This window comes from Aotus nancymaae, unplaced genomic scaffold (assembly GCF_030222135.1).
Source record: "Aotus nancymaae isolate 86718 unplaced genomic scaffold, 86718_ANA_hifiasm-v0.15.2.pri h1tg000004l, whole genome shotgun sequence".
Lineage (NCBI taxonomy): Eukaryota > Metazoa > Chordata > Mammalia > Primates > Aotidae > Aotus > Aotus nancymaae.
The window spans coordinates 63,724,365-63,750,707 of record NW_026988415.1 but is presented as its reverse complement, the minus strand read 5'-3'; the positions used below and the strand labels follow the sequence as shown (position 1 = coordinate 63,750,707).

At 34.6% G+C, this 26,343-nt stretch overlaps 1 protein-coding gene across 3 annotated transcripts in view; it reads right to left on the bottom strand.

Annotated features, from left to right (window-relative positions):
* The window catches only part of BRWD3 (bromodomain and WD repeat domain containing 3), a 126,681-nt gene that overhangs the window by 4,024 nt on the left and 96,314 nt on the right, over nucleotides 1–26,343 (bottom strand). For 2 of the 3 annotated variants that reach the window (XM_012455736.2, XM_064362832.1), the window contains 18 exons: nucleotides 25,092–25,260; nucleotides 23,902–24,015; nucleotides 19,743–19,850; nucleotides 17,063–17,187; nucleotides 16,265–16,347; nucleotides 13,464–13,575; nucleotides 12,626–12,687; nucleotides 12,365–12,520; nucleotides 11,606–11,726; nucleotides 10,534–10,659; nucleotides 10,339–10,417; nucleotides 8,638–8,694; nucleotides 7,462–7,602; nucleotides 6,974–7,048; nucleotides 5,539–5,691; nucleotides 3,992–4,155; nucleotides 3,539–3,636; nucleotides 2,872–3,030 (listed from right to left, as the gene is read on the bottom strand). In XM_012455736.2, coding sequence (XP_012311159.1) covers nucleotides 2,872–3,030; nucleotides 3,539–3,636; nucleotides 3,992–4,155; nucleotides 5,539–5,691; nucleotides 6,974–7,048; nucleotides 7,462–7,602; nucleotides 8,638–8,694; nucleotides 10,339–10,417; nucleotides 10,534–10,659; nucleotides 11,606–11,726; nucleotides 12,365–12,520; nucleotides 12,626–12,687; nucleotides 13,464–13,575; nucleotides 16,265–16,347; nucleotides 17,063–17,187; nucleotides 19,743–19,850; nucleotides 23,902–24,015; nucleotides 25,092–25,260 — 2,102 coding nt within the window. The remainder of the gene's footprint in view (nucleotides 1–2,871; nucleotides 3,031–3,538; nucleotides 3,637–3,991; nucleotides 4,156–5,538; nucleotides 5,692–6,973; nucleotides 7,049–7,461; nucleotides 7,603–8,637; nucleotides 8,695–10,338; nucleotides 10,418–10,533; nucleotides 10,660–11,605; nucleotides 11,727–12,364; nucleotides 12,521–12,625; nucleotides 12,688–13,463; nucleotides 13,576–16,264; nucleotides 16,348–17,062; nucleotides 17,188–19,742; nucleotides 19,851–23,901; nucleotides 24,016–25,091; nucleotides 25,261–26,343) is intronic. The other variant, XM_012455737.3, reaches the window with a different exon arrangement.

Below are 26,343 nucleotides of genomic sequence, written 5' to 3'. Positions count from 1 at the left end.
AGGTAATTAAGGTTAAATGGGGTTATATGGGTGGGACTATAACTCAAAAGGACTGATGTTCTTACAGGAAGAGGAAGAGATACTAGGGGTATTTCCCTCTGTCTCTCTGAAGAGGCAAGGGCACGTGAGGACAAAGCAAGAAGGTGGACACAGAGAAACCAGGGAAAAATCCCTTATCAGATAGCCACCCATATGGCACCTTAACATTGGATTGAGCCTCTAGCTCTGTGAGAAAAATGAATGCCTCCTGTTTAAGTCACTCAAGTCTGTGGTACCTTGTTATGGAAACCCAAGCTGACTAATACCCTAGCCTGGAGACTAAGGTGATAGAAGTGGAAACTACATAAGATATTTAAGTGGTATTAAAGAGTTGTAGAATTCACAAAACTTGGCAACTGACTAGGTATAAATGAAGAGTCAAAAAGCACTGCGAGATTTTAAGTTAGGTAGCAAGAAAGATGATGATACCATTAACTAAAATAGTGAGTACAGAAAAATAAGCAAGTTTGAGACGCAAAGATAAGCAACCGAGGATTTTTATTTTTTTATTTTATAAGGAAGCACTTGGAAATTATTCTAATGGAGATATCTGAGCTGTGTATATGTATTTGGAGAGTGATCACATCAAGATGGCTGATGCAGTCATTAGACTCCTTATTTGTGGAAGACAAAAACAAGCAAATAACAGTGACAAACTCTGCAAATAGCAGTAGAGTCAAAGAGAAGAAACAGAAACAAGAGATATAAGATAATCAATAGCATATAGAAGTTTACGAGTAGACTTCATAGAAGAGGTAGTCAACAACATGCAATGATACAGAGACCGAGAAGTTAAAAACTAAAAAAAGACAATAGCTGGCCACTGAAGAGTACTCATGAGTGTGAGAACAGCTTTTGAAGAGTGGTCAGGTCAGACACCATACTGCAAAGGATAAACGACTCTGTGGATGGGAAAAACAAAATAGACACAGGAGGCATGGGTTAAACTTGACAGTGGAGGAAAAGGTAAAATGCAAAAAGGCAATGGTATAAGTATGCAAGATCAGAGGAGACACTAAAGATATAATTTGGGGAAAATAAAGACACTAATTATTTTAAAGTAATCAAATAGGTTTCAATATTTTTTTTAATTTAATTTTTTCAAATAAAGACAGAGTTTCACCATGTTGGTCAGGCTGGTCTTGAACTCCCGACCTCAGGTGATCCACCCGCCTTGGCCTCCAAAGTGCTTGGATTACAGGCGTGAGCCACAACCCCCGGCCATGTTTCAATATTTCTTATATAACCGCTATAAAGTATATTTGCAAAAGCCTATTTTTAACTTATTTGATAGTTAAATAACAATGGAGGTGGTGTGGTGGTTCACACCTGTAATCCCAGCACTTTGGGAGACCGAGGCGGGTGGATTGCCTGAGCTCAGGAGTTTGAGACCACCCTGGGCAACACAGTGAAACCTCGTCTCTACTAAAATACAAAAAATTAGCCAGGCGTGGTGGTGTGCGCCACTTGTGGCAGCTACTCAGGAGGCTGAGGCGGGAGAATTGCAAGAACCTGGGAGGCGGAGGTTGCAGTGAGCCGAGTCTGCCCCACTTCACTCCAGCCTGGGCAACAAAGTGAGGCTCCATCTCCAAGAAAAAAAAAAGGGGGGTAAGCTACTTAATCTTGCATTAAAATGTATATAAAATAAAATCTATATTCCAATAAAATTATTTGTAAAAGCATATTAACTTTTCTTCAGAAATTTCAAATAGCTAAACATGTTAGAACTTTCTTTGAGTATGTTCAAGGTCCCTAATATAGGACTAAGTAAAAGAAGAAAACTTGAGTAACAATAACCTTCAAATATTTATGATAATTGATATCCCTTGTATGGTCCAAGATAGACGCACATAATGAATTAGGTCAGTGATTTCTTTTTAAACAGTGAACATTTTTCTCCTAATAAAAAGTAAAATAGCAGCTCCTTATATGAAATAACAAATAGAACTATCAGATTAAATGCAGAAGGTTCTTCTGAGAATGTCTGAAGTACTTTTGTGGATGCCTCAGAAATGGGCAGGGTACAGTCTGAAAGCCACTGACTTTGTGGTATAGCATGCCCCTAGGGAAGAGAATATCCAAGTTATATAACTTGAAAACCTTAAGGAAGGTGGTAGAAGTGGTTGTTGACTGAAAGAAGGCTCATTTCTTAGCCCAGACCCCTATTTTTACTGGAGTGGGCCACAAAAATATGAGACTTATTTAAAGATGACTTTGGAAACTCTTTCGTTTCTCATTAATATGGTTTAATATATGAAAAATGCTAAAGGTGTCTAAAATGTGTTTGGGGAAAGAATATTTAGTTTTTTCTCCTAATTCATTTTATTTTACTTATTTATTATTTTTGAGATAGTATCTCACTCTGTCACACAGGCTGGAGTGCAATGGCACAATCAGTTCACTGTAGTCACGTACTCCTGGCTCAAGTGATCCTCCCATCTCAGCCTCCCAAGTAGCTGGGAGCTCTGTGCCATCACACGTGGTTATTTTTTATGCAGAGACGAGGTCTTGCTTTCTTGTCAGGCTGGTCTCAATCTCCTGGCCTAAAGTGATCCTCCTCCCTTGGCTTCCAAAAGTGTGGGGATTACAGGCGTGAGCCACCATGCCTGCCCCCATCTTACATTTTATTTTAAGACTAAAATACATTTGAAAATAGCTATTGGAAATCTGCTAATGGCCTGTTCCCAGTTACGAATATGAAATGCTATCTGACTCATACTTCACAAAATTCTCATTAACTAAGAATATACTAGTTTTTGCTATGCCAAAATATCAGCTTTTAAATGATTCATCTTCTGTCATAAAGAGCCCTGTCCCATATTTATTTCCTACCTTGTTTAACTGGCAAAACTCTATTCCGAAATGATTTGGCTTTCCCTGGGTCATGGCTATTTCCACTTCGGCTATATCCACCAAAGCTCGATGAAGAAAATGGTCCATCTGGCTCATCATCAAGTAGATACAGTGAAAGCCCTTCAGCAGCATCTGAAACTTGCATTTTAAAAGATTTTAATACTAACATAATTATGCTTTCAGGAAAGTTAAACAGGTTACTTTTTAAAACCATATCTCTGTTATTTTATTCCAACATCAAAATCATAAGTTTCTCTAAGAAAATGATAAGAATATTTTGAGAACAAATGCTTGAATGACAGAAAAACTTGTCCAATTGCACATCATAAATTTTCAAATATTATGTTGGTAAATATATTGAAGATGAGTGCTCTGAAATATCATAGACATTAAAATCATTTAATCATAAAATTTTAAAACTAAGAGACTTTAAAATTCACGTAGTCAAATAAAGAAACTGAGTCATATGGCCTAATGTCATACTCAGGGACACACAATTAGCAAGTAGAATTGGGAATAAAACACAACTTTAAAAAGAATCTAAATCCATTGTTCTTTGCACTATAAACCATGCTGTCTCTTCTATATCCTTAACATCAGAATTAAACTGAGATACAGAACACCAAAAAACAAAACACATATTTACCAGGAGATGAGAAAGGAGAGCTAGTTCTGGCATAAGATACTGAGGTATTCTGGTCATTTTTAGGCTGCAGCTTCAGTTGTTTCTGCTTCCCTTTTGGACTAGAAGTAAAAATATGTACGATGAGCATTTTTTTTTTCTGTTAGCAACATATTATGATAGACAGTATGACACAAAGAGGTATCAAGAGGCATCAAGGTCAAGTATTACCTGATTGAAGAGGAAATGCCTTAAAATTCATGTAAAATGCTTGAAACAGATAATTTGACAGTGAAACCTCAATCATTAAAATAAAATAAAGTTTCTAGGATGGTAAAACCCACATAAATAGTGCTTTTGGTTACTAAACAACAAAAAAAGACCTCTTGGGATCTCCTCAAACTATTCATAAGCTTTCACAAATTAGGTAATACATACAAAATGCTTTAAGAACAAAAAATGCTGCATCAGTAATACCTAGGTGCTCCACTACTAGACAACGAACTGCTGCTGCTTCTTAGACGTTTTCTGTACCGTGGCCTTCTCCTCTTCTGATTCTGGATTGCTGACTTATATTCAGAGATGATATTTTTGATATGACTTTCAAATAAGGCAGATAATCGCAGCATCATGCTATAGATCTGAGAAGGCAGAAATTACACTGTCTTAACTAAATAGTTTTATATTTTTAAAAAAGGTATAAACATGCCTAAACCAATAAAGCCTCATCATTCCAGACAAAATATTTATTCACTTGAAAAATTCTTTTCAAATATCTTTAAAGATACCACTTTCATCTAAAAATAAATATTTTTCAAATGTAGAGTTCAATGTTCTAAAGGGTAAAAAAAAAAAGAATCTTATACAATGCAAGAGGGAATGTAATCTGAAACAGCATTCTAAAGGACAATATGCAGTATGTACAAAAAACCTTAAAGATACACATATCCTTTTGCTGATAATTTTACTTCTGGGAATTTGTCCCAAGGAAATATCACAGAATTATATACATAAAGAGAATTATATTCAAGAATGCTAAAGATATTACTTATAGCATTATTCATGTAAAATGAATAACTGGAAACAACCTAAATCTCTAACCAAAGGACACTGGTTAATGCAACATAAAACAACCACACAACAGAATACCAATTAAAAACCTTGTTTTCAAAGAGTAATGATGATATAGGAAAATGTTCATAATACTTAAGTAACAAAAAATGCTTCAAAATATGAAATCTACTATTTTAAAGAATATACAAACATATGTAGATATATACGTTCATGTAGAAAATCCTGGAAGTAGATAAACAGTCACTGTAAGTAAAAATAGGTGATAGCCTTCACAGATGATTTTTGTTTTCTTCTTTATACTTCTCTGTGTTTCCCAAACTTTCTATAGAAAATGTCACTCTAGCAATCAGGCTCAAGCGGGGGAAAGCAAGTGTAAACAAATTATGCTTGCAGAAATTAGTGGAAATGTATTTTCCATAAAGGGGAAGTAGGCAAGTATATATCTACTGATGAAAAGTTAATCAGATACCAGTTATTAAAAAAAAATAATAATTATTATTTTGCTATTCTCAATATACTTTAAATTCTAACAAAATACAGGGAAAATATTAAATGTGAGTATAAATAAGCACTTATAACTTCCCAAGATGGCTCATTATTTGTTAGAAGAAATGGAACATACATATTCAGAGCTAATAAAACTATTTCACATAAATTAACACTGTCAATCACTTTTCTATTTATTAAGTCACTTATTAGACATATTAAAGTGTACTCAAATTACTATATCTCCTTTCCTTGTTTTTTTCTCTGGTAGCTATAAATACTGCTAAAGAGTAAAGAGACAAGTAAGAGAAAGGAAAAAGTGGTTAATTTCAGAATGACTGCTAAATGTATCTTTATGCATGCCTAACAAGCAATCCATATTTCAAAAAAGATACTGCAGATTAAACTTCAGTAACTGGTTAATGAAAACTGCCTGATAATTAACCCAACTAATAAAATCATACCCTTGACTTTTTATTAGAGGTATAAGCTTTGGACTTGTTGAATATTTGGCGAACATCCTTATAAAATTCCAGAGGACTACCATAGTTTCCTGCTTCCAAGGTTTCTTTCACAGTGCTGAAGTCCACAGGAGTATCTATAACATCTTGATAATCCTACAAAGAAGAATATGTTATTAAATACTCAAACTGCATAACAATATTAAGAAATACAATGGAACTAAAATTGGCATCACCTACTACAATCCACCACGAAATAAACACATTGCTTTTCAATGTGCCAACTACTTCCCCACAACCCCAAAACATCTTTTGTTGGCTCATAAAAACAGCAGAAGTCTGTGGGAAAGCCTTAGCCCTCACACCACAGTAATAACCATAAATAACTCTGAAGGGACAGAATGGAAAATCCATAATTGTTGGCTTCATCTCTACAGCATCCATAATATGGAATTCTATTTCTTGCTTAAAGGCTGATACAAACTCCAAAACCCCAGCAAACTGTTGAATGATAAAAGATGGGATTATTCACATGTAATTAAATTGTTCCAGTCTACAGATTAGCTACATATTTCCACAATTCTTGCTATGAGAACATTCTACTTAAGTGTCATTAGTTGAGGGTCAAAGTCACATTGGTCATGTTTGTGTCTTTCCTTTTTGATTTTTAATCAATGTGATACCTTTGCTTCATCGAAGGTCTTCCATCTTTTAGGTCCATACTTCATTTGATTTTGATTAGGGGAGAGGGCAGATTCCGGAAGGGTTATCAGATAAAGTTACATCTAAGATTTATTCCTATATATGCCAAGGTTCAGAGTGAAAACCATACTCAGTATTAGATCCCTTAATGCATTTAGAATCATCGAGAAGTAAAATCTCCACATTCCCCTCCAAGGAAAAAGCCAAAAAGCCAGAAAGGGCAGAAAAAGGGTATTATAAAAAGACAGAAAATATTTTTCAAAGTATGAGAAATCACAAATGTTCTAAATATATCTTCTTATTTTCTCAAATCCTAAAAATACAGAAGTGTATTCTAACACAGTAAGGCTTATGTTAGAACTTGTGTAGTAGTATGATGACCAAAATTTAAAAGACTCAGCCTACTTGCTGAATGAAGTCTCAGTGGGAATAACCAGCTGCAATACAGACACAATTATATTGTATAATTGATGTTTTCTACTCTGTTGCAGTAGCTTTGAATCTACATAGAAAAGTAAACATTTACAAGGAGGATACAAAGAACAATCTTGAGAACACATGTTGATTCAAAAAGAGGAACAACAAAAAAAAGAAATTACTAAAAAAATCGAACAAAAGTAAAAAGGGAACTAAGTTAGAAAGGAGTTTTAACAAATTATAAAAGGTTGATGTACAGTATGGAGAGTTTAGAAAGTAAAAACAATCAGTATGTCTTTTAAGAGACTACCAGGCCTACCTCAGAAAGAGATGAATCTTGTTGTCTTTCTGGAACAACAGACTCTGAGGATTCTCCCTCTTGCTCTTGATGACCCTATTAGGATAAAGAGCATATACTGGTTTCCAGACAACTATAACAAAATATCAAGACATGTAATACAATTATGACTTAAGTCTCAAAGATCCATACACTGGAATTATGTTTTTATTGGCTGTACTTTAAGGTGAAGAAATTGTACATTCACCATTCTCCTTTGCTATGAAAAACACAAGACTAATTTATTTTACCCAAACTCCCTACAAGCAAACAAATGTATAATTTACACACTAAAGACATAACGGCATTTTTTAAAAGATCACACCAATCACACTACTACTTTCACAACCAAAAGATTAGAAAAAAGAAAGGAAAGCAGGGAGCAAGAAAATTGCTCTTAATTCGATTTTAGCATGGACATTTATGGGAAATTATCATACTGGCAATTATTTAAACAACTGTATGCTTACTGGGTAAGAAAGCGGATCGGCTGGCTGTCGAAATGGCTCTGAGTCTTCACGTTCATAAATGAGGCTCAACAGTTCTTTGCATTGTTTTTTCCAAGCATCAGGATTACACTTTAAAGACTGTCTTCTGCCTCGGCATTTGACCTATAGATTTTAATAGAATTATATCTGAAAGATCTTTCCTTAACTCTATTGATTTTTCTCAAGAATCCCTAATATTAACATATGTATCTGTATAAAATAAGGCAGCTGCTATTTTAGTTTCTTAGTTTAGATTAGACTTCCCTGGCAAAAATAACGAGCTAAAAAAACTAGACACTATATTCATGGAAATGGCAAGACTTCTAGTACTCAAATCTGAACTTCAGATAAAGTACAGAGGAACAAGGCTTCTTTCCTCTACAAGACCAAGCTATAGTGCCTTACTACTTGCTGGTTAAGTATACTTGACAATGGCATCATATTTTTCTCAAAACAACACTTTAATTTTTTTTTTCCCTGGAAATCCTTTGTGGTCATGATAAACTCTGTTCTGTACCATTGGATGTCTTTTGTTATGATCTCTTTCGGTATTAACAAAATATATTGTTCCTTATATAAAATAACTCTAAGTCTAATTATTATAGAGGGGAAATCTGCACAAAAGAGTTAACATAGCAGGCCAGGGCTTGCTTGCAAGGTTGGCCCTTGGCTGGCAATTGGGAACTTGGCATTTGAATGGCTTCCTAAATTATTTAGACAATTTGCTGCACCTACACAGTATAAAACAATGTGATTTGTGCTGAATATGTAATTTCCTTCTGGGAATCTGGAATCTTAGCGTGCACTAGTCAGAGGGTACCTACATAACCAGCCCCCAATAAAATCTTTGGGAACTGAATCTCTAATCACACACATGCTGGAAAGAGTGTGATATGTGACCCCTCACAGGGGAAAGATATTAATAGCATAAGGAAGCCTGTACATAAATTTCTCCAGACTCTGCCTGTGTCTTTTTCTCCATGACTCAACTGGGTACCCTTACTGTATCACTGTAATAAATCTTATCAATGAGCATACCTAATATACTTACTTACAAGAATCTTTCTAGCAATTCTCCAAATATGGGGTTGGTCTTAGGGATCACTGACATAGGAAACCTGAAAACGTATCTCCTCAGCAGTTCATTTATTTACTCACCCTTCTTCCAGATGAAGTACCAGGACCATCTGAATCTAAATCAACCATTTCTGTATCCTAAATTAAAAGGGAAGAGTGGAAAAAGTTCAAAGTCATATAAATTAGATGGACATTAACAAATAAGTGGGAAATGTAATCACAGTTAACTTTTCCCCATTTGATCAAGTAGAACAAAAGCTGGAGGAAGACTCATGTGAAACAGTCCCAATATACAGTGTACAAGCTGGAAAATATACTGGAAGAAGAAGAATTAAACAAGGTTTCTCTTTAAATAAGAATCGGGAAAGGAGGCAAACAGTGTAGTGGTTGGTGTTTGCTAAAATTGCACCAAAGTAAGTGTTAGTATTTTTTAAAAATCTTATTCTACATGATATGCTCATTTAATATACAATTATTAATTATTCATGATTAATCCATTGTCATTTCAAGAAATAGATCACATAAAATATGCATTTACGTTTTCCTACAGGAAAGTGATCTATTTCAGTTAAGTATCTCTCTAAGGGATAATTTTTTAATATGAAGAGTCAAGACCCAAGCACCACTAGTGATAGTGAAACACTGGGTAATACATAGTAGAAAATAAAAAGTAGTCATGAGACACTGGTACTCCTTTCTAACAAAATAAAACTGTTGAGTTACATTTTTACTTAAGTTTTCTATTTTAACCCTAATAGTGCTACTCTGAGGTAAAATTCTTGCTACATCAAATTCCCTAGCTAGAATACATTTATATGAAAGGTCAGAGAAAATATAAGGAAGATATAAGAAAATACAAAAAATATTAGTGATACATTTTTCTTAGGTTTTAAGAAACTATATCTTATTGGTATATCATGTTTTCCTTTATTATGTAAATAACATTTAACTGCAATAATATATTTCATAGTCAGATACATTTTCATGAAAAAATTTAAAAAAACAGCAATAGAGTTTTACCATTCTGGAGATTAACAGTATAAATAATATAAAAATGCAAAACATCTCATGCCACTGCAACACAATCTAGCACATGTGAGTCACTCATCCCTGGGATGAATTGTTTTCTAGTAAAGATTTGTGAATTATCACTTTCTAATATTGTTCCAACCTCTATTTTGGTTTTTGTTTCTATCATAACCTCCAGCCAAATATGGCTTTGTGTAAATTAGAAACATAGATGAGTAGAGAAATCAAGAACACAAAGGTCTGCTAAGCACTACTTTCATTTCATTCAGAAAAGACTGGTTTATCTTTATAAATTTTTAGAAAGGAAATCAAGTAATAATTTCATGAAACTACCAAAAATTTAGACTTTTAAACCAGAAACTTTAAAATGCTTTAATATTTTCTATACACCATATAGAAAATAAAATCCTTATTGAAATTTCCATCAACTAAACATTCCTTTAAAATACTGAGCACCTGTCTTATTTCTAGCATGATGGAAAATAAAGTATTGATTTCTCATCACTTAAACCCACTATGTCAAATATGATGACTGGCCGCCTGTCTCTGACTAAACCCTGTAGTATTATTTTATTTTTGTTATATGCCATCTAAGTACACTTTAAATAGTTTAATATTAAAAGATGCCAGTATTCAGCCAGCTTTCAAAACTCTGTTTTGCTGTTCATGGTCAATTACAACATTTAGACATAATTCTGTACTTCAAATAAGAGAAAAGTAATTCATTCCTACTAATCATGCTGTGATTCTTACCTCCTCTGCATCAGTACTGTTTCGTTCTTCTGCTTTAACTTTATTATAAGTATCCAATATATCAGTACAGCTCTGATCCCTAAGAACCAAGATAAGCCATTTCAATAACTTCAGCAATTTTTACAATTAATTTTTAAAAAATAATTTTTTAAAAACCTTAAGTTAGATTCTCTGGAAGCTTAAACTGCTTCTTACCCAATAAATCGAAGTAAGACATCAGTTACAATTTTAGCTGCTTTAACTATAGGACTGTCTGGCTCATTGAAAGTCCTGGCATTATGCTCAATGTAGCGTACCTCCCACATTAATGCTGATATTCTCCTGTGAAAGAAAAAAAATACTCTGTTAGCCTTGGCTGATATATTTAAAATATATTTTAGGAATATACAATATAGAACAAATATGTACTTAATCAGAGTGTGTCCAAAGTGTTCCAATATGTAAATAACGCAATATATTTGACTGGTGAGCACTAAAAAGACATGATATAGTTATAGTATTTAAAGCACAAGCAGGGATTTTGAACCACTGGAACGTATATACAAAACTTCAAATAGAGCTAACCTAGGACGTTATGGGTAAAGAGTCATTTGATAAGGTCAAAAGAATGTTTAGTTTTCAGAGGAAGAGCCAAGAAGAGCAAGAAAAACAAAACAGATTCTAAAAAATGAAAGATTTTTATCTAATTACTTTTATAATATTTAGTATCAAATCAAAATAATATATATTATAAAAATACAACCAGTTCTCAGTTGCAAAGGCAGATTAACCAGTCATGGAATATTGTGGTCAGTAGGAGACTTGGATGAAAGAGGGACCAAGAGGTGCCCTCTACAGCCTTCCCATAATCATCTCCCATCCCAACCAAAACAAAGGGAAAAAATTACTTGGCTCCTTTCCTGTATGTATTTCAGGACTGGTAACTAAATTTAATTAACTGCAACCAAATTCTCCAACAGAGGATTTAAACATGCTCAAAATCTGTAGCACGTTAATCATGATGAATCCACAAACCACTTAAATTGTCTTTAATAAACTGAAGTTAAATGTAGATTTGTTTTGCACACCATTTGTGCTACCTATATTTTCCTCTCAGCCTTTCTTCTCTATCCCCTTTCTACTCTGCAAGAGTGAGAATCTACTAAATAAAGGGAAATTAGTGTTCTAAATTTTTAAAGGAAATTTTGGTGTGGGTCTTTTGCAGAATCATATGAAAATGCAGATCTCAAAAAGGAAAGCAAAAGCCAAGTGATAAAAACAAACAGACCTGTAAAAGCGATTTTCAAGTCTCCGCCTGATGGTATTGAGGTCAGTTGGATAAGCAACTACAGTACAATACAAGGGGTAGGCACTGAGATCCACTGGAACAGCAAAAGGGCTGGCAAAATCTACAAAATTATCAAAATCAAATACGGTGGCTATAAAGGACATTAACATCTGAAGGTAACAAACACTTATTCATATATAAACAAGAAGGGAGGGTGATATACTACATTTCTAAAACCATGAGGATTCCATTACACAAACAGAATGTTATTCTTTATATTTGGACATCATATCTATGAATCATGCATGATACACTGGTTCAAATCAGGTAAAACAAAATTAGAGGAGCACTGGGATTAACTTCAGATTTCTGTCTTTCCTAGATAAATGCCAAACTTCTCAAGTGACATATTTTAGAAAATTTAACTATGCTGGTAAAATACATTACTTATCCACTGTCCTTACCAAGAAACCCATCCAAAGTAAGCCTCAGGAAATAGCTAGAGAATCAAAGTGATTCAAAAAGGAAAAAGACAGTTACATGACTACCTTCACTCTTCTCCTTTGCTGAAAAAATGATCAGTTATTACTTTGGCCAAGCATATAAAACTGTTAATATTAAAACTAGAATCACTGAGCTTCTTGAGTTAAAAGTGAAGTGTACAGTGAGAAACTGCATATCCTTTTGTAGAACTTAAAAATTCTGCTGATTTTCCTAGCTCCCTTGCATGCTCCTAAAATTTTTTGACATTCATCATACCCAGGGAAAGAAGGTGGTTGATGCCCTGAATAACCCGTTCACATTCTTCATCTCTGGAATGAGCTCCCCACTCTCCTTCCTGGGGTTTGTATAGCAAAGCAGTTAATTCTTCCTGGGAGACAGGAACGCCAGCACCAACTTCATCTGGAAAGGCAGCTAGATATAGTATTTTAAGAAAATCAGAAAAAATTAGTTTCCAATATCATGTGACTGCCATTTTACTTTTAAAGAATTATAATTCATTTTTAAAAGGGTACTTACTTCCTTCTGGAATTGGCTCCATATCCCAGGGGCTCATCTTTTCTCTCTCATTATTGTCCCAGCTATTAAAAAATCACAAGATGCAAATCAAATTAATCATATAGCACTTCCTTTCATATACTACCATAATTTTACATGAATTCCTGGAGGTGAAATCTGAAAAAGGGCAATACAGTTGTCTTGAAAGTACAACTCTGGTTACATAAAGATAATAATAAACCTCTAATAGAGAAAACATGGTCTATCACTATGAAACATAGAGGGCAGAAAGCCTACTCTTAGTCAATATGGAGACTTAAAAGTCAATCCTCATAGAATAAACATTTCTTCTATCACTCTTGAGAGGATTCATTCATTAGCAATCTTACAACTCTGGAATTTCAAGAAGTAAATATTGCCAACAAATAGTACTTCCAAACATGATGCAACCACTTCTGCCTAGAATTCATACGACTAAACAAAAGACTAAGTACTAATATTCATTGCTATACTCCAGCAACAATTACTTTAGTTAGTAAATTAGTTTTCATATTTTCCATTAAAATAGTTGCAATTCTTGTCCAAAGTAGAAATAGTTAACAGAAAATACAGACATCAAAAGAGGTAGAAATAAAGTGCTCAGTTCTTCCTTTGTTTTAGTCAAAGAAAACAAAGAACTTTGCTTTGACTAAAACAAAGAAAGAACTGAGCATTTTATCATAAAATTTCTTCTTTTCAAGTATAGGTATTGTGAGACTAGATAAGTCAGATAAAAGGTATTACTCCTAGTGGAGGTTATTAAAATGCCACATACTATTACAGTATTATGTTAGGCACAAAAGATCATAAACATACTTACTGGACACTGTAACACTGGAAAGAACTATCAGGATACTCTGGTTGAAAAGGCTGCTGACTCTCCACAGTCCCAAACCACCAGGCGTCATCTATTATACTGCGGAATCTATCACCTATAATGTTTTAAAATTCTTAAAAAGATGCTCTTGAGAATATTAGCTCTATTACCACTCTAAATTACTACTCTTTCTTGACTACAGAAGTAGCATTACATGTAGCATTATCAGAAGTTTCCATCTAGGTTTCTGAGATAAATGATTATTTTACATTTCAACTTCTTCATGTATTTTGATTTCCAAGTGGTAGAAATCTTTCTGAAATAAATTACATATGACAACATCTTCTTAAATAAATGCTACCAAGCATAATTTGACTTTTTTCAATTACTTAGCATCATCATTAGGCATACTCCTTACTGTATTACATATGTACATAAATGCAGTTGATTCTTTTGTCTTGCTTTCAGCTTTCTTTAAAAATCTCTTCATACTAGTTTTTATACTACAGATCTTCCTCTAAACCAAGGAAGATGTAGGAAAGTTTGGAACTTCTTAGAGATTTGTTGAATGGTTTTGACCAAAATGCTAATAGTCATATGGACAATGAAGTCCAGGCTGAAGTGGTCTCAGATGGAGATCAGGAACTTATAAGCAGCAAAGCACTCAAGGGGTGACTTGGCTGCTGTAAAAAGTATGCAGTTTTATGTATTCACAAAGATATGATTTTGAATTAGAACTTATCTTTAAAAGGGAAGCAGAGCATTAAAGTTCAGAAAATTTGCAGCTTGATGATGGACACGACAGAAAAGAAAAACCCATTTTCTGAGAAGAAATTCAAGTCACCTGCAGAAATTTGCATAACTAGGAGCCAAATGTTAACTGCCAAGAAAATGGAGAAAATGTATCCAGGGCATGTCAGAGATCTTTGAGGCAGTCCCTCCCATCACAAGTCCCGGGGTCTAAAAGGGAAAAAATGGTTTCTTGGGGTTGCCTGGCTACTCTGTGCACACTTGGAACTTGGTGCCCTGTTTGCCAGCTGCTCCAGCTCCAGTCGTGACTAAAAGGGGCCAAGGTACAGCTCAGGCCATTGTTTCAAAGGGAGCAAGCACTCAACTTTGGTGGCTTACATGTGGTGTTGGAACCGCAGGTCCACAGAAGTCAAGAATTGAGGTTTGAGAACCTCCACCTAGATTTTGGAAGTCTGCTGCTGGGGTAGTGCCCTCATGGAGAATCTCTGCTAGGGCAGTGGGGAAGGGAAATGTTGGGCTGGAGCCCCCATACAGAGTCAGAATCCCCACTGGGGCACTGCCTAGTGGAACTGTGAGAAGAGGTAACCATCCTCCACACCCCAGAATGGCAGATCCACAGACAGCATACATTGTGAGCCTGGAAAAGCTGCAGACACTCAACACCAGCCTGTGAAAGCAGCTGGGAAAGGGGATATACCCTGCAAAGTTACAGGGGTGGAGCTGCTCAAGACCATGGGAACCCACCTCTTGCATCAGTGTGACCTGGATGTGAGACATGGAGTCAAAGGAGATCATTTGGGAGCTTTAAAATTTGACTGCCCTGCTGGATTTTGGACTTGTGTGGAGCCTTCAAGCCCTTAGTTTTGGACAATTTCTCCCATTTGGAATGGATGTATTTATCCAATACCTGTACCCCTCATTGTATCTAGCAAGTGACAAACTTTGGATTTTACAGACTCATAGGCAGAAGTGATTTGTCTCATCTCAGATGATACTTTGGACACGAACTTTTGAGTTAATGCTGGAATGAGTTAAGACGTTGAGGGTCTGTTGGGAAGGCATGATTGGTTTTGAAATGTGAGGACATGAGATTTGGGTGGGGTCAGGGGCATAACGAAATGGCTAGGCTCTGTGTCCCCACCAAAACCTCAACTCAAATTCTAATTCCCTCACACTGAGGGAGGGACCTGGTGGGAGTGGATCGGATTATGGGGGCAGTTTCCCTCATGCTGTTCTTGCGACCGTAGTGAGTTTTCACAAGATCTGATGGTTTAAAAGTGTGGCACTTCCCCTTCTAACTCTCTATCTCCTACAGCCATATGAAGAAGATCCTTGCTTCCCCTTTGCCGTCTGCCATGACTGTTAGTTTCCTGAGGTATCCCGAGCCATGTGGAACTGTGAAATCAATTAAATGGTTTTTTCTTTATAAATTACCCAGTCTGAGGTAGTATCTTTATAGAAGTGTGAAAATGGACTAATGTACATGGCTACAATTAGATTTTTGAAATTCAAGCACAAGTAATTAAGTGTGCACAAAAGTCAACAGTTTAAAAATCCTTATGTTCTGTATTGCATTGTTATACAATAGAGCTATAAGCAAATTTCTTTAACTCTTAAATTTTTTTCCTTTACATTATTGTTATACTGCTTTTTATAATAAAAAATGAAAGAAGGGTAAAAGAACAAAAGAGGGTGGGAGGGTGACAGGGAGGGAAACAAGGATGGAGTAAGAAAAAAAGGAAACAAATCACAATCAGTAATGATCTGTTTTAGAAGCCAAGTGTAAAGTGCTCTATTTTAGGGCAACTGGTGAGAATTTTGTCTATATTCCTTTTTGTATATTAATAGAGTAGGTATTTACAGAAGGTTTAGAGACTATATGCCACACACAATGTGCATAAAAAATAAAAGGAAATTTTAACTTAATTTTTCTAGTTTCTCTCACAGCTTTTTTCAGCTAAATGTATGCTAGTTTTTTTCTGTTAAATCACAGTTAAAAAGTTACTTACTGTACTTAAGCTTAATGGTTAATAAAACAACAATTCTATACTTACCAATCTGCCAGTTCCTTTCTTTGGCTTCATTATAAAACTGATGTAGCACAAGAAAGTCAATGACATCTGGCATGTCATGATACCTATACAGAAAATAAAGCACATATGAATCAATATAGAGATATAACAATATATGTTACTAAATGCCCAAGAATATATGTTTAATGTAGACCCATTAAGAAAATTTTCCAAACCTCACAGTCCCTAGAAATGCCTTTACTTAAACACCATCTTCTCTGATCTGTTTGGGAGTGCCCTGCCTACTGTCACATTACTTTAAAAATAAAAAGATGCCAATACAGGTTAATAAAGCTTAATATGAGGTATTTTATATTAAGAAGTATGAATGTTCTTTAATCTCCTTACATTTAAAACTCACCTGCATGTAAAAAGCCATTGACTTATTAATCTTATTAACAGAAATAAAAGCAACTGCCATGTTTCAAATATTCTATTAGGGAATTATAAAAGTTTGTCTTTGATTCCTCCCAACAATCTTTAGGAAGAGATTAGCATTTCAATTTCACAAATGAAGAAATAAATTCAGAGAGGTTAAGTAACTTGCTTTTGAATCTATCTAACTATCTATAACATAAATCATACATACACACACATGCACATGCACACACACATAAATAAAATGGAGAAACTAAGAACTCTGGTCTTTTTAATTTAAACTCTGTAGTAAAGAATGCTAGCGTGTTTTCTCTACCACTGAGCCCTGTACTCTGTAGAATATACAATAGGTATTAAAATATACACACTCAAACATACAGACCCAGAGATAGAACTACTCACTTAATGGAAAAAGATTCTCCAGTCATTTTGCCTGAAATTGGGTCCAGAAATGCAAGCTTCAAGCAGCATAGTGTGGGTGGGCCAACTTCATATTTGATTCCTACAATCTTAACAAACTCTTGCTCCTATTCATGAGAATACCAATAAATTATTACTTTCAATATAAATAATCACTTAACATTTGCATAATATTTCATTATTACTTGAACAATTCAATAATATCTGAATGCTCTCTAAATGCCAGGCACTACACTAAATGTTAAAGGTAATAAGACATGGGTCTTAATTCTTAATAGCAGGTTGTAGTTTAGTACAAGGCTCTAAACCAAGGATGAGCAGCCATATCACCTGGGGAAATGTTTCAAATTTAATGTTCTGAAATCCTATATAGAATCGAGTTCTATGTTTGGGGTATAGCTCAGTAATGTATCTGTTTTGGAAAAAACTCCCTAGTGCAGTATGATGCTCTGTCTGGTTAAAAATCACTCCCCTAGCAAAAATACAGTATGTAAGCATGCAGGAGTATATGTACATGTACATGTTTGGGGTGGAGCGTTTTCAAATGTCTACAACATTATATTTTTAGTTATTTTTGTTTTACTTTAGATTCATGGGGTACATGGGCAGGTTTGTTACATGGATATATTGCATAATGGTGGGGGGTGTGAGCTTCTAGTATACCCATCCTCCAAATAGTAACCATTATAGCAAATAGATAATTTTTAAACCCCTATCCCCCTCTTAACCTCCCTTCCTTTGGAGTCCCCAGTGTCTATCATTTCCATCTTAATGTCCATTCATACCAACTGTTTAGCATCCATTTGTAAGAGAGGGCATGTGGTATTTGATTTTCTGTTTTTGTGTCATTTTACTTACGATAATGGCCTCCAGCTCCATCTATGTTGCTGCAAAGGCCATGATCTCATTTTTTATACCTATGTAGTATTTCATGATATATATGTATATTTTCTTTATCCAGTCCACTACTGACAGGCATCTAGGTTGATTCCATGTCTTTGCTATTATGAATAGTGCTGTAATGAACATACGTGTGCATGTGTCTTCATGGTAGAACAATTTATATTCCTTTGGGTAAATAACCAGTATTGGAATTTGGGTAGTTCTATTAAGTTTCTGAGAAATTTCCAGACTGCTTTCCACAGTGGCTGAACTAATTTACATTCCCATCAGTAGCATATAAGCATTCTCCTTTCTCCACAATCTCACAAGCATCTATTTGTTTTGACTTTTTAATAATGGCCATTCTTACTGGTGTGAGATTGTATCTCATCATGGTTTTGATTTGCATTTCCCTAATGATTAGTGATGTTTTAGCATTCTTTCACGTTTGTTGGCCGCTTATGCGTTTTCTTTTAAGAAGTGTCTGCTCATGTCCTTTACTCATTTTTTTAGTAAGATTGTTTTTTTTGCTTAAGTTCCTTGTAGATTCTGGATATGATCTTACAACAATCGTACACATTTACTGATTGTTAGTCACATTTAACAGATGGCAAAACTGATCTTCATGGGTATAGGGTCCTGCTTAAAGTTATATACTAGGATACAGCAGAGCTGGAATTGAAACCCAGGTATTATTCCAAAGCCCAAACTCTTAGACCACGTATAAGCTATTCCTACAATTTCCTGGAACCACAAGGTTAGGATAAAAAGTAAAAACTCGGCCAGGCACATTGGCTCACGCCTGTAATCCCAGCACTTTGGGAGACCGAGTCTGGTGGACTATTCTGAGGTCAGGAGTTCGAGACTTGCCTGGCCAGCATGGCAAATCCCCAACTCTAATAAAAATACAAAAACTAGCCGGACATAGTGGTGTGCACCTTTAATCCCAGCTATTCAGGAGGCTGAAGCAAGGGAATCACTTGAACCCAGGAGATGGAGGTTGCAGTGAGCTGAGATTGGTCTACTGCACTTCAGCCTGGGAAATAGAGCAAGACTCAGTCTCAGGAAAAAAAAAAAAAAAAAAAAAAGGAATCATCACACAACCTTTCACTTACCTGGAAAACCATTGTAAAATGGCCCTTTACTCCCTTTTTCAGAAAAACAAAATAAAATATACATAAACCTAGGTAGAAACGATGGTGTATGTATACCTATGACTGTCTGCATATGTGTGTGTGTGCATATATATATATACACACACATATATATGTAGAAATGAATGAAATGATATATTTATTAACAGAAAATCATTCTCTATAAAAAATGGAGCCACATGGATATTATATATGTAGCTACATGGGTATGATATTGAAACAGCTATTTTACAAAACAGAAGTTTCTGGGCTTCTTGTGATTTATTGTATTTAATATATACCAAAGCTATAAGAATCTTGAGAGTGTTTACAGTCTACACACTCAGTTTATAGAGCCACCAGAATGTACAAAATTGCTGATTAGAGAAAATATCCACACAGGGGAACTCCTGCTTTGCTCTAATTATGGACTTGTATAGACTAGACAATAGAAAATAGCATACAAATTTTGAGAAACATATAAAATGTGACCATAATATTCAGTTCTACAAGAGTATGGTACATCATTTTATCTTAGATACACAATCAACAGTGAAATATGCATGAAACTGACAAAAAAGTCATGGGTAAGCAAGGTAATTCCAAAGCTACTTCAATTGTATAGCTTATGAATTTGGCAAACTTACCCTGAGATCCATTTTGTTCCATGGCTGTTTTTGTAAATTAACACTGTATATTTTTGATTTCCTTACAGCCCGAACATAAGCTTCGTGTCCTTGCCTAAAATAGATAAGCTAAAACAGAAAACATAAGGTATTAAACAGCAGCATCTATAACTCTGTATGTCCAATATACATTCCTACAAACATCCTCTTCTGTTTGCAGAAAAAATAATTGTAACATTGAAAGACTTTATACAATAAAGGTTTCAAATGATGTTAATTCAGTACTCATGCCTATGTAGCCCTGTGCTCAGTACTACATCATATAAGCACAGCAAACAGTCTGTCCCTTCAATCAGTTTTATGAGTGTGCTGAAGAAGCAGATTCATGGAAAATGTATACAAAACTGGTCATGTTTTAAAGTATAAGTGGCCCTCCACATCCACAGGTTCTGCATTAACAAATCTAATCAAATACAGATTGAAAATATTCGGAAATATACATATACATATATATAATGTGACCCATAATATTCAGTTCTACAAGAGTATAGTATATCATTTTATCTTGGATACATAATCAACTGTGAAATATGCATGAAACTGAGGAAAAAAACCATGAGTAAGCAACATAATTCCAATTTTACTACTTTATATATATAATTAAAATATATCATTTTTACTACTTTACAAAGTAAAGTAAAAAAAAATTTTTACTTTACTTTGTAAAGTAGTAAAAATATATAATTATATATATAAAGTAGCAAAATTGGAATTATTATATATTATATATAATTTATAGATATGATATATTGCATATATCATATATATATATATATATATATATATATGTATATATAAAGTAGTAAAAATAATACAATTAGACCAGGCATGGTGGCCCACGCCTTTAATCCTAGCACTTTGAGAGGTCAAGGTGGATGGATCACCTGAGGCCAGGGGTTTGAGACTAGTCTGATCAGCACGGCGAAACCCTGTCTCTAATAAAAATACAAAAACTAGCCAGGCATGGTAGCATATGCCTGTAATCCCAGCTACTCGGAGGCTGAGACAGGAGAATAACTTGAACCTGGGAGGCAGAGGTTGCAGTGAGCCAAGATTGCACCATTGCACTCCAGCCTGAGCAACAAGAGCAAAATTCCATCTCAAAAAATAAAAAAAAATTAAATAATAACAATAATGATAATACAAATAAAAAAACAATATAGTATAACAACAATTAATATAGCATTTATATTGTAATTTGGTATCATAAGTAATCTAAAGATAATTTAAAGTATACAGGATGATGTACATAGGTTATATGCAAATACTATGCCTTTTATATAATGTCCTTGTAGATTCTGTTATTTGCAAGGGTTCCTGGAGCCAACTCTGTGTGGATACCGAAGGACAACTATACCATACTTCAAACTATAACTGGTATTCTAACTATCAACATTTTAATATTCAGCCTACACATTTCATATAAACACTACAAATCACAGGTTACTAAATGGAGTAATTTCAAGACAAATTAAAAGCTGCCTGTTACAAGAGTTCATGTCATAACTGTCATATTATAGAAGAAAAATGAATTCAATTACTTAATTCTTCAGCTCTTTAAGCCACCATTTATTATCATTTTCTGCATTTATTACAAAAAGTTTCTTTTCCTGAAGTTTAAAAGTAGTGATAGAGGCCAGGTGCGGTGGCTCACACCTGTAATCCTAGCACTTTGGGAGGCTGAGGCGGGCAGATGACCTGAGATCAGACTGGCCAACATGGTGAAACCCTGTCTCTACTAAAAATAGAAAAATTAGTCAGGTGTGATGGCACACGCCTGTAATCTCAGCTACTCAGGAAGCTGAGGCAGGAGAATCGCTTGAACTCAGGAGGCAGAGGTTGTGGTGAGCCGAGATAGTGCCACTGCACTCCAGTCTGGGCGACAGAGTGAGACTACATCAAAAAAAAAGTAGTGATAGAGATAAGTAAATAGAAGAAAGTAACAAAAATACCGTATTATGAGATTTCAAAATACATTAGCATACTCTACCAATCAATGCTAAGTCAGAATTTCTAACAGCTAAAACTTTGAGCAGAAAATGAAAAAGGTTTAAACTTAGTAAATCAAATAATTGTAAGGGTTAAAAACCAATAATACACATGTCATTAAGATATCCTTTATTATATATTCATTCCTGAACTCAACAAATACTGATCATTGAACATCTATGCATAGGCACTAGATGCTGTGATAAGGCATAAAAATATTTCCCTCTAGGATATGGACACACATGTAGACATGTAACTATAATGCAAGGTAGAATATATTATACATCAGAAGATAAAAGTAATTTAGGTAGAAAAGCTTATGAGGATAGAGGAGCTGGCCAATGAAAAACAAGAATAACATCCTGGAAAAGTTGGTATTTGAATTAGACCTTCAAAATTATAATTTTAAGAAGCAATGATCTGTGGGTAGGGATATCTAGGCAAGACAATGAAGGTTTAATATTAAGATGAAGTAAAAAGTAATGTTGCCATTAAGAAATCAATTATATAAAAAGTGTATGTTTGCCTTTATAATTTCTTTAAAAACACTCTCTGTATATTCACTGTTTGATTTATATACATCTTCCTCATTACCTGAAGAACTGTCTTCACCTCATACTTATTAGTCTTGAAGCATATAAGGATGTAGTAAGTTTAACAACATAGAGGAAAAGGAATTCCACCAAAGAATGGAGGAAAGTATTCCTACAGAAAGGAGTTTCATCAGATCTTAGAGTGTACAGATCCCTATTTAGTTCTATAGTTTTCTAAGATAACTCAACATTACTCCTCTTCTGCCTCCAGAAAATAAAATAGGCAATAATATAAGAAATTGTGATTTAAGATATGCCAGTAAAATTTTACAAGTTCTCTGTTTTTAAGTACAGGATTCATCGGAAAATATTTACTAATAACATAACTAGGCAAACAAGTATTACTCAAAAGTTCAAAACCTAAAAGAAAACATCAAAAGAAACATTTAAAAATATCTAAAGATAATCAGCAAGTAATAGCTTATTCGTTAGTCTATTGGATAGTTACTCTGATATAAGATCTCTATAACAGGCAATTACAGAAAAGTTTGGTGAAATTTTCATTGTTCCCAAAATGTTTAGAGTCTACTTGCAAGGTTTTGCTCCTTCTGTTGCAATGACAGTATTACATTTCTACTATCAGTCTTAGTAACTGTGTAAAAACATTGAATCAATAACCAATTAATTAGTATATCAGAAACTATAAAAGCCAAAAAGAGTTCTAATGTTCCTATGTTAGCATAACATTCATAATAAAATTTTTTACTAGGTAGGATTTTGATTAATTTTTGACCGGCCAAAAATAAATATGGCTATACTAGTCAATCATAGACTCAGAAAGAAAGCCCTGTTTGCAAAATTACATTCTCCTACTCATTTAAAGGAGTAAATAACTTCTTGCATACTTTCTTTTTTTCTTTTTTTTTTTTTTTTAAGATGGAGTTTCACTCTTGTTACCCAGGCTGGAGTGCAATGGCGCGATCTCGGCTCACTGCAACCTCCGCCTCCTGGGTTCAGGCAATTCTCCTGCCTCAGCCTCCTGAGTAGCTGGGATCACAGGCACGCGCCACTGTGTCCAGCTAATTTTTTGTATCTTTAGTAGAGACGGGGTTTCACCATGTTGACCGGGATGGTCTCGATCTCTTGACCTCGTGATCCACCCGCCTCGGCCTCCCAAAGTGCTGGGATTACAAGCGTGAGCCACCGTGCCCGGCCTTCTTGCATACTTTCTATCAGGTTGAACTTTATTTTAAAAAACAATACTGGACATGAATGAGGACTCAAAATACCACTCAATTCTACTAAGTGGTATTTCAGATTAAAATAAAGCCAATTATTTTCATGACTTCACAAGGTGATCAATTTATCTCAATATTCAATGAGCATCTAATACACTGAAGCTACTGTGCCAGGCCCTACAAAGGATACAAAGATTAATACGATTCAGTCACCTTCCACAAGAAATATATAATCGAGCAGAGAAGCTAAGACACTGTATGTATTATTATAATAGAATTAGGAATATAAATATCCTAAGACTGATTAAAGTTAGTGCTCTTGAGGCTCCACAGAAAAATGTTATAACAGGTAACAATTACCTCATCTCCCATTTGTGGGACAAATGGGGAACGTCGGGGTATAGTATCCAAGATCCACTGAGGGGCAAACCATTCTTCATTAGGCTCACCTGCCATAGAAACGAGCCCTCCTTTCTAAAACATAAATACATGAACAGTTTATGTATAAAACACAGCTCTCCAATACATAAAACATATGAACAATAGTATGAAAAATAGTAGGTGGAGAAGATTAAAAATTTCAGGTTACAATGAAACCTAAAGTATATAAATTAGAACAATTTTGCTTTGTTACATACAACTTTGTGCCAATTAAAAAAATTAGGTTGCAAAATTTTAACTGACAGGTAATAAAGTGACACTGTATACGACCTAAAAACCGTAACTTTTACATATGTCTCTTGACTACCACATAAATTCAAATGCAATAAGAGTAAGTTTTTGCCAATAAAATAGTGATAATCAAGAAAATAATTATGTCTACTAAGGCAAAAGACTACAGAATGTGTCTATAATTAATTTTGAAATTAAAATTAAAACAACTACATAAATCAAGTCTTTAAATCACCTGAATGAATTTACAGTGAGGAAAAGAAACTGTCATTGGGATGAAATAAAAACATAACCGTAAGCCAGGCACAGTGGTACACACCAGCACTCCCAGCTAACCAGGAGGCTGAGGTGGGAGGATTGCTTGAGCCTCAGTTTGAGTCTGCAGTGTGCTGTAATGATGACTGTGAATAGCCACTGCACTCCACTCTGGGCAACATAACAAGACCCCATATCTTTAATAAAAACACCAAAAAATATAGGGAATTGAAGGACAGTCCTATACAATTTATAATACTCTTCCATGTTATAAGTTAAAAATGGTAAAAATGAGGACTCAAAATATCACGACAAGAATAATAATGTTGTCTGATAAAGGTGACAATAATAATAATTTTTTAAGACAGTAGTTTATTTTAGGACTTTGCTACATTTTAACATGATTGTGAATATGTTTGAATAACAAATTATAATGAAACATTCTAGCCTCTACCTTTGATAACAGAAAAATTTCAAAAATTCTTTATATTTTGAAGTCAAACTACTTTTACTTACTTTCTCAGATTAAATATTATTTCTAGAGAAAAGTCAATGTTACTATTAAATGTTTAAGTATCAAATAAAAAAAAAACAAAAACAAAATAACCTATAAAGTTACAAACCTTCTTTCTAGTCTGCTTAGGTTTCTTCTGTCTTTCCTCTAAGGACTTCAAATTTTCTTCATCAGAGCTGCTGCATATTTTTCGTGTTGTTTGTCTGGTTTGTCTTTTTGGGGGTTGTAAATTTATTCCAGCATCTGCTGTCCAATCAGAATATTCACTTGATGAATCACTGTAAATAAATCAAAATTATGAATACCTAAGTATAGAAAAAGAGTAGTTTTACTTAATAATTGAAAGATCATTCTGTAATCAAAAAGCATTATAAATGACATGGCTAGATTTTGTTCTAACTTAAGAGAAAAAAAATATCGGCCGGATGTGGAGGCTCACACCTGCAATCCCAGCACTTTGGAAGGCCAAGGCGGGCAGATCACAAGGTCAGGGGTTCAAGACCAGAGACCAGTCTGGTCAACGTGGTGAAACCCCGTCTCTACTAAAAATACAAAAATTAGCTGGGTGTGGTGGCACATGCCTGTAGTCCCAAACTACTTGGGAATCTGAGGTGGGAGAATCGCTTGAACCTGGGAGGCGGAGGTTGCAGTGAGCCGAGATGGCACCATTGCACTCCAGCATGGGTGAGAGTGAGACTCCGTCTCAAAAAAAAAAAAAAAACTATATAGAATTTTGATAATTATGTAATTTTAATGAAATGCTTCTTGGATAAAGTATAATTTATCAAAGGGTCATAACTATATTATAATTATAATGCTTAGTTTCCTATAACAGGAATTAAAATCCCGTCCAAAATCCCAAATCTTCTTAATAAAGAAGTATCTTATTCTTAGAAATGCTGAAATGGAATTGTTTTAAAACTGAAATAAATACATATACAGTCATGGGTCACTTAACAAAGGAGATACTTTCAGAGAAATGCATCATTAGGTAATTCTGTCACTATGTGAACATCATATAGAGTGTAATTACACAAACCTAGACAGTGTAGCCTACTACACAGCTAGTCTATATAGTAGAGCCTATTGCTCTGAGGCTACAAATTTGTACAGCATGTGACTGTACTGAATACTGTCAGCAATTTTAACACAATGCTAAACGTGTGGATCTCAACATATCTACACATAGAAAAGGTATAGTAAAAATATGGTGTAAAAGATTTCAAAAAATGTATACCTACATAGGGCACTTAACATGAATGGAGTTCATAGGACTGAATGCTGCTGTGGGTGAATCACAGTGAGTGATAGTGAGTGAATGTGAAGACCTAGAACATTACTGTATACTACTGAAGACTTTA